The 9,939-nt window shown below is 33.4% G+C and overlaps 1 protein-coding gene across 1 annotated transcript; it reads right to left on the reverse strand.

Moving 5' to 3' along the window:
* Window positions 1-402: 402 nt before the first annotated feature.
* Window positions 403-7,363, reverse strand: LOC110792270 (cyclin-T1-3). The gene is made up of 7 exons (XM_021997087.2): window positions 7,194-7,363; window positions 5,937-6,250; window positions 5,718-5,799; window positions 2,550-2,684; window positions 2,277-2,452; window positions 2,012-2,163; window positions 403-1,189 (listed from the first exon to the last, which is right to left on the reverse strand). The coding sequence occupies exons 2-7, from the start codon at window positions 6,152-6,154 to the stop codon at window positions 648-650; spliced, it is 1,305 nt and encodes a 434-aa protein (XP_021852779.1). The 5' UTR covers window positions 6,155-6,250; window positions 7,194-7,363; the 3' UTR covers window positions 403-647.
* Window positions 7,364-9,939: the final 2,576 nt, after the last annotated feature.

Below are 9,939 nucleotides of genomic sequence, written 5' to 3' on the forward strand. Positions count from 1 at the left end.
TAAATTTCTTTAAAAAAAAAACTTCTTGTGACGACTCGACCATTTTGTCGCCTACGACATGATGGTGGCAATGGTGGCCGGCGGCGGTTGTTAGATTTGGGGCGGGAAGATAAGAGGGTAAATGAGGGGGGTAAATAAAGAAATATATAAGATAAATAAATGGGGCGATTTTAAGTAACATGAGGAGGTAAATAACAAGCCCCTTAATCTAACTAGATCTTCAGGGTCTAACAGAAGACAAAATCAGCACAAATGTAGAATGTCATCAAACAAAATCAGCACAAAAGTAGAATATCCCCCATTCCCCAACAATATTTTGTTCATGGAAATTCATGACGATACATGATAGCAAGGGTGCATGGTCACTAGTTACCAGCTTCTTTAAAAAAAAATGCTCAAAACTCATAGCTAAAAATGGCATTGCGCTATCTATCATTGAATAGAATCAAAATCTCATGCCAGCATTGGAAGCAACCAAGCAGGCATATCCCGTGGCAAAATATTTACATCCAAATTACTGGTATACATCATTTCTACGATTGAGCATACCGAGAATCCATACAATAATAATAACAATCCAATAAGATAAAAGCTTTGCAATAATAAGTGATAGCTGGAGATTTCGAATTCCACCTCGTACAATAATCTTAAAGCACCTTTTGTCTCTTAACAGCAGCCATATACTCAAGTTCTACTCCTTTCTCCAGTTCACTCTCAATGAAAAGATCACTCTCCAGTTCGCTTTGTCCTGCTACCACAACCTTATTTTTAGTGAATTTTACACGCCGTGTTCGCTGGAATGCCCCTTTAAGCCTGTCCACATCAATTTTTCCAAGTGCATCATCTACATTAGCAGTTTTGGAACTTGTATCAACACTATCACAATCAATGACACTACTAATTCCACTACAGCAGTCACTTGACTGATACTCTGATGCTGCCTTCGCCATAACTTGGTTAGTACCCTTCATCCCACACTTGTATGATTGAGAATTTTGCTCCCGGCCAGCCACTAGAGCAGGATTCGTCCCAAGATCTGAACCAACCGTTAAGCTGCTTTGAGCACTCTGACTTGTAGTTGTGGCCTTTTCAACTTTCAAACTAGGTGCTTTGATCACATCATTAGACACTTGTGGTACTTTTTGTTTTTCATCATGCTTGAAATACCGAAGCATTTGTTGTGTAACTTCTGAGAGATTGCAAAGCAAAGTTCAATGACATGAAACATATAGAGAAGCTCCACTACTTTAGCATCTTGTTTCCCAGTTATATAGCTTAATCCCTAGGTATTATTGACAACATGTAGCAAATGAAATTAACTACTACTTTGAAAGCATTTGTTTCCGAATGTAACTTCACTTTGCTACCAAGAGGATGCATTTTCACCATTCAGCAAATGGCATCAACTAAGTTAACACACAAAGAGTAACTAATAATCGGTGATCATAACGTTCGCCAGTTTTAAACTTCAATCATTTCTAACGTATGCTATTGTTGGGCAATATCAACAAGAAACACCAGAGTCACCTAGAAAGAATGGAAGAGTCCAACAATAACATTCAGCATTACAGAAGACAGTTTTCCTTCTTTCCCTGTTCTGTAATTTCCCCAGTCTCCAACCAAACCACCTCCAACAGCCAATATGTCCCTTCTTTCCCTGTTCGCTGGAAAGCAAACAAGTTGTCTCTGTTTCACGCATGCAACCTTATCTTTCCTACTGAATACATTTGGCAAATGTTTGCCTAAAGTGGATCCTTCGAGGTAGGATCTACTTCAAAGGCCAAATTTTAGGCCATCATAATGGATGGGGAAGCAATGTGATGGCAGTAAAGGGTTGAGGGCCCAGAAACAATGTTTACCAAATTTCTCAAGGTTCTCTGAAACAATGTTGCACAACTTTTCCTAGATTAAGGTGATGCCTAATGCCTACCTTCTCTTAAGTTCCACTAGCTAGTCACTATTTCAACAGCAAGAAAACGATGGAAATGATGACAAATAAACAATTACGAACCTTCTAGTTGCTTGGGTGATACATCGAACTGCAGCCACCAAATTTTTCCATCAATCATTGGCAGCTTGAAATTGAGAAGCTTGGCTGCAACTGACAAGGATGCAGCAGCAATGTAGTGGGGTTTATACTGCAAGCATAACGTTGTTCTAAGCCTACAACACCGTATACACGAATGAGTTAGATATTTGAGCCATTAAAAAGGTACTAATACCAAGTTCACCCCAATTGTTGTCGCAGATGAGTTATCCAAGCGGGAAATCATTACCATTCATTGACAAGATTCCAAGCCGCTTTTGCAACATCATTGTTGGAGATCTTCAGTCTCTTCAAGGCACCAACAAGAGGCTTAAATGGATGTTGGATACCCATGTCAAAGTCAATTGTCACTAGTAAAAGGTTCTCGGCAACTAGAATTAGTTCCTTCTGCTTATAATAAACTTCCTACAAGATAAAAAGAAGACTAGAACATTCAAATTCTGCTAAAACCTAAAAAAGCACATATCATAATCAAATTATGGACACAAAAGGAAAAACATACCCGCTGTTTGATTCTCTCAGTAGCTGAAGGATCCCATTTATAGATTAATTCATATGCCACCAATACCACATCCCTCAATGGACGTAAGTTGTCCTCCGCTTTGGAAGCAAGAAACATGCATGCAGTTGCAACTGTCTGCATTTTGCACCATCATATTCGTGAGGACAGATCATCCACTAGACTACAGTATAGCAAGAGTCGTTTCGGACACTACAATCTCCTAATGCAATTGACATTTGACAGCCCCTGAAAAATTAACTTTAGATTTCGTACACTTAGTTGCGTAAGACCACGAGATCCCTTCCTTACTTACCCTTTTCAGACAAGACTTTCACAAGATAATGATAATTTTTTCAGAACTCCATTTATTTAACAAACTTGGGACAGATCCAACTACACGTAGATAGCTGACGGTAAAGAAAGAAAACTAATGAAAGAGGGGACTTTAAAACAAATTCTTTTTCTTGATAGTTTGATATCATGTTAAGTCTTGATAACTCAGCTCCTTAAAACTAAAACCTCATTAGGTAAAAATATTTAGAGAAAAAAATCGCAAATCACCATAGGCAGAACAACAAAGTTATTATGGAGATTGTATTCCAAGTCTTCCAATCTGACAGAGTCCATAATCTAAACCACTTCGAATGTGCTCTGTATTCCGCAACTCTACAGTCTATTTACATAAACACAAGCTACATTTCCCCCTATATCTCCAACCTCAGCATTAATAAAAGATTCTCTTTTGAAATGAAAGTCAAACTCCAGTTCAACCTTCAGTCTGTACAAGCATGTTCCCTCGTGGAAAATCAAGGCTCTTTTTTGTTCAGAAAAAGAGAAAATTAGGAACTTTCTAATAAGCCTGGTTCGCTAAAACTGGAAAAAAGCCTTCTAGGAGTTCTAACTAAAATAAGTTTCCGACAAATGATTTCCTTCAAGACACCAATGTAATTGTTTTCATCTTATGACACAACACAGGAGAAAAAAGAAATAAAAATAAGCTCCTACTTTTTCCATGAATACCAAAGTTTTGTTGGAAAGAAGAAGAAAGAAATTTAACAGATGTGGGGATGGTAAAAGGAAGATGTGTAACAAAAAGCCAGATGTTTCCCAATCCATCCTAAAATATTCTCGTACTTTAATCATGTATACAAATAAGTTTATTTCCATTGGCTACATTTTATGGAGAAGATATTGACAAATTTTAATGGTTTTTCTTTTAGACTGAATTAGACAGATATTCAGCAACAATTAAAAGGCAATCCAGTAACAAGAGGCTTCACTAACTTATTTGTGTATAGAAAATGGACTGACTCCTGACTTCCTGAGAGATACAGAGAAGTAGAAGAGGAAATAGGAATTGAAGAGAAGGAAAAAAAAAACTCAGTCAAAAATAGGTCAGACAAAATCCAACTAAATCTGGCCAATTTTTAGGTTTGATAAAAAAAAAGTGTCAAGAGGAGACCTAGATACACCTGAAGTTAAGCTACCAGGTAAACAGGGTTATGCCTAACCTATTCTGAGTCAACCAGTTCTGTATAAATAGACAAGATCAAGTCATTGTTTTTAATTCTATTATACATAAAACCTTGTTCCGCTGACTTATATTCTATTTCTTTATTGTCTTGAACTTTTGGTTCACATTATTGTCATTTTGAGAACTAAAATCTCATTTCTTTGTGCTTCCTTGATCTTTGGTATAATTATATACTTAAATCGAGTTAAAAATGATCAAAGAAACAACCATATAGTAAAAAGGTGTTTTTTCACCCGTCTAGTCAATCCAAAGCCAAAACTTGTAGGGTCAAAGTTGAGCACTTTACAAGTCACCTAAAGATACCCAAAAGAAGCCACCCAATCCAAACCTAAATTGACAGATTTACAATTGTCAGACCAGTAAAGGACAATTAAAAGAGACAACATAGTGACCCTTGATCATCTACTCCAAAAACTAGACACGAGCACTAGCATTCTTCAATTAATTAGTAGAACAATCTGTAGCTTCAATTCTCTCCAAAGCACAACTTAAGATGATTGTAAGAGCAGTAACGAAAGCAATAACTGCAATATCTCCCTAGTAAGTTCTTTCTACCTCATAAGGAGGACTGTTTCTCGATTGGGAGATGGGGAGATAGCAGCTAAACAAAAAAACCTTTCTCTGTCCACAAGTAATGATTCAAATTTGACTCTTTAGATCAAACTTACCATCGAATTATAAGAAAATGTATAATAATACAACTTCAAAGAGCTTTAGATAAATTCAATTCACACTTGCTTGAGTTACTTCATTAAAAACAAACATTGATAAGAAAACTTACTTCAGTAAAATGTGTGTACACTTTTTATGCGAAGTAATATACAATGAGGAAATTTATGGTCGAATGTTCACTTCAAAGCCATAAAACAAAGGGAGTAAAGTAGTAAACATAGGAATTTATGGGATGTGGGGTATTGATCCCCATGCCTCTCGCATGCTAAGCGAGCGCTCTACCTGAGCTACAATCCCTTGTTACAAAAGAGGAAACAATAAAAACAATACTGTATTACGAACTCTAACAAAAATGAATCCTTTAGTTTTTTTTTTAGGGAATGAAAAAAAGATACTCCCTGACACTCGACAGTTATTTATGATTCGGATAAAAGTAAGCATGGACATAGGACATTAGCGTACCTTATTAGCAAAGACTTTAAGCACGGATATCATGCAAGTGCCAACCATTCCTTTACATAATCAATCGAAAGAGATGCTGCTACTACCTTCTAAAAAGTTTTAAAGATTGATGTGGTTTCATGAGTCTTTAATACAAAAATAATTGTGATACATATATCCAGCAGGGTAGAAACACAAGCAGGTTGCAAAAGTGCTGCAAGTAGCTTTTGTAGAAACTTCTAAAAGATATGTAATTATCTTGGTCTTGTTCGAAATAAATGAAGCAAACAAAGATCCTACAGAGACAAAGAAACAGATGAGCAAGAGAGCTAGAGAGAAGAAGAGAGGGACACAGGGAAGAGGCTGAGGCCAGGTAGTACTCCTCGGTAAATCTCTAACATAACAATCAACCATGCCAATGAATACATATTAAACTAAAACAAACAGGAGCTCTGTACATTGTAATGTACAGTGCCATGTATTGATTAAACAAGCAGGACGAGGCAGGGTTTCGACATTACCTGCCAATCATTCTTTACATGAGATTGGCGCATATAAAATCGATGACAGAACATCGTCGCAGTGGCCGTTGTTACAGGGCTCCTGAAACATATTATAAATAACACGTAGTTGAGCCCTTCAATCCTCGAAGTTGAGTCTGACTATCCAAAAGATATCCCTTAAAATTGGGCAAGTAAACTTTATAAAATGTACTAATGAAGGGAAACAGATGCACTTACACTCGAAGCTTCATGCCAAGATCTTTAAGAAACGAGCAATATAATTTGCGAAGTGAAGATTCCCTGGCCCGGTCGACCCCGTCCTTTCTAGATGGCGAATAATTGTCTATTTCGTCTTTGGTGAAGTACCAACCACGTGTACCCAGATGAAGGTAAGCAGGAAAATCTTTACCTTCACAAGATGCATTATTTCCATGCTGAGAAGTATTCACTGCCATTCTTACTTAGAGAGGCTCCTCCAGCCACGAAAGTACAGGAAAGTGACTTCTAAAGTAACAGCTCAATTGATTAAGAGCATTCCACTAACAAATTTGCTGCACAAATGCACAATTCATAGAAAGAAAATAATCAGAAGAAAAAAAATAAGCATCTACCAAAATTATACGAAGTACTTTTCAACTTCTAGTAGCAAGGGACCATATAGGCCCCCAACACAGAAATGATTACTCCTGTGTTACAACTCCAATTCATTATAAGGTGAACTAAAAAAATAAAATCGTTTGCCTGTTTATTGCCGAAAACTATAGAAAAACAAGTTATTTACAAACACAATTTCCCATTATTTACAGAGTAACTAGTGAAAACAAATGCCCAAACATAATCAAAATTGCTTCTTATTCTAGATTAAGTCTCCAAATCCTCCATATAAATTGAAGGAACTTATTTGGAATACTCCAAACGGGGTATATACCAGATGAAACTTGGAGATTTCCACAGATTTCTCCTTACATTTCCATAAATTTCCCTTTAGTATACTAGCATACTCTAATAAAATCCACACTTGATTCCTCACGAATAGCAGGTCCCCAAACACGCGGTGAGCCAACCACGACAAAGTTTCCGAAGAAAACCTCCACATTTATACTCGTTAGCTAAATTAACAATCCCCATCCCCCAACCATTCCCAGAATGGAGTAAAAATTCGACCTTATACCGATGGAGCAAATCCTAATTAGTCCTACAGCCAAAAATCGTCAGAATCTTTAAGTCTATGAAACCATAAAATACCCGTGTGTAGGAATTCAAATTTCACCTATCATCGGGAATTTGCGCAAAATTCATTATAATTTAAAGTTAAATCGAGCATAGTTTGAGAAAAATTAACCAGTAATTCAATGAACGAGCAAAATATCATTAAAAAAAAACCCTAGAAATCAACAATTTAAACAAAAATAGTTAAATTGAAAAAAAAATACAATTCCATATATTTCAATTAACAATAATAAGAAAGGAAACAATTGAGAGCAATTAACAAACCTGCGAGCTGAGGATGATGAAGAAGACGATGAAATTTGGTCCGGGGTTGTTAAAGGATTCTGTTAAATTCGAAACTTTCTGTAAAATAGAGGAACAGAAGTCGGAAGTCTAAAATAAGATATTTCCAGTTGACGAAGATTTCACACGTTTTTTCAGATCCGACGATTATAGCCCTACGTCTGGTCGGTAATTCACACTTACTCAAAGTACAATCTATCTATCTATCTATATATATATACACAAATTCTTATTTACAAAGGGTGTACAATAAATATTGTACACCGAAGTAAAAGTTAACTCAAAATGTTTAAAAGTTAAGCTTATATAGGTAAAAGTTATCTATTTTTTTAGTGATAAAATTTTTCATTTTAGTAAAATCATATTTCTCCAAAACCAATAATAATGTATAAAATTAATCATTTAATCATTTCTATCAATTTTTTTTTTACTAATATAAAAGTTAATCAAAACTGGGTTAAAGTTACGAAAAAATGGGTAAAAGTTCTTGGTGTACAATAAATTTATTGTACACCTTGTGCGCGCAAGACCTTTTGCTATATATATACCCTACTAAAACACAGGGCACTCAGTCTGGATCTGATAAGTGTCCTTGTGTAAAAAAAAAAATATTTTTAAAAAACTTAATTTTTAATATATTTACATTATTATTAGATACGTTAGAATATAGTTAGCAATCTAATATAGTATATTCATATGATATTTAATATAATCTACTATAAAATATTAAGATCTCATGGTTCCAAATATAGAATAAGATCAAAAGTAATGCACATATCCATTTTTTTATATATATATAATAGTAATGCACGGATCAATTACTTTTAGTATAAATATAATATTTATAATTCAATATAATGTACCATAAAACATTGAGATCTTATGGTTCCAAATATGTTAGATTGCAAATAGGAAGTATTGCGTGTACTATATCAATACAATCTACTATATAATATTAGTAGAGTATTGCGTTTACTGTATAAATTCCATGCCAAATCGATCATTTGAAATGAAATATTCATAATTCAATATACTATATCTAGAGTATTTTACTAAATTTTCGAGATATATACTACTAAAATGCATGGTTGACAAATAATATGAAATACATATACCACATACTTTACTTAAATGTTTCGATGAGAGGATATGGTTTGCAGTGTGACATACTGCACATTTACACACACATTTATATCACTATCTATCTATATATACTCTAATAAAGCACAGGATTCTAATGTTGACAAGTGTCCCTATATAATAATTTTATTACTATTGCTCTTCCAAAATTCTACATCTATGTTAAACTAAGCTAGAGTTCTATAACATCTCAAATATTACATCTACAAAACTATTTAAATTTAATGACAAGGAGTTACACGTGGACTAGATAGTGAAATATAGAAAGTGGAATCAGAATATATTTTGCCAAACTTCGGATTAATCTTATACATGGTTTCTTATTGCAAGATAATATTTTTGGGGTCAAAGAGTGATTTTTAAATTGGTCGAGTATACAGATCATTCCCCTATAAGAATTCTAAATATTTGGGATCAATGCGAGGTAAGAAGAGGGATAAAGATATTGCATTGATGAAAAATTATACACTAGATAATTAATACGGAATACTTAACTAATAACTAATATTAAAATTGATCTTTATGTACATTACACTATACAGAATATTATAGTTCAAGCTTTTGATACCCAGTTAATAATCTCATTATAAAATATTATGTTAGATCTCGCCTTTGTCATTCAAGAGTAATATTATATAGTTATATTATACACTATAACTGGTCAAGATATATCAGTTTTATTCCATGATCCAATAAATACCTATACCAAATAAAGACGAAAAATAGAATAAACTTAACTATCTTGAGCCGTACATTTTTATTTCGTATAATGAAGTGGAAGACAAAGACTTAACTAAATAAATTAATACGAAGTAAATTGAAAGAGACTATTACATACTTATAGATATTGAAATGTTAAGATCACTACCAACCAAGAAACTCTGATGATATAACAATTGAATTTAAGATCTTGATTAATCAATAGTCTAATTTATGGTATATGGTCAATTTTCACTGTATATTAATAGTCAATTTTGAACCATAAGATCTTACAAATTATCACTAATTTAGAATATTACATCGTGATTCAAATTTTATGAATAAGTAATAACCACATCATTGTTTTACCGCTATAAAATACTTATTTACCTATGAAACTAAATTTCTTAATTAAAGTATACTACTAATATAACAACTTTTGATATATATACTCAGTATACATCTACATTATTGACTAAGAGAATTATACTGGAATTTAGTTCAATATCATAATATTCACAAACATATGACATTGATTTGTGTATAATAAAATATTTTAACATCTTTTAGTAGATATCAAAAAATTTATCTAAAATTTACTAACGCATAACTGTATGTATGTACTATTAATCGACTTTTATTTAAAAATTGTGTCATATATTGAATATGAATATGCATATGATGATTTACCTTTGGTTTAATACATGAAGGAGCATTTAACAAGTTACTTATTACTGACATATAAAAATATCAAAATATTAAGATAAACTTGAAGAATTATTTTTCTATATTAGAAAAGTACAATGATTACAAATATACATGGTTACCACCAACCCATTTGACAACTACTATCACATATCATATAGGAAAATTTGTAATTATTAATCCA

The sequence above is a fragment of the Spinacia oleracea genome, chromosome 2, assembly GCF_020520425.1.
Source record: "Spinacia oleracea cultivar Varoflay chromosome 2, BTI_SOV_V1, whole genome shotgun sequence".
NCBI classification, from domain to species: Eukaryota; Viridiplantae; Streptophyta; class Magnoliopsida; order Caryophyllales; family Amaranthaceae; genus Spinacia; species Spinacia oleracea.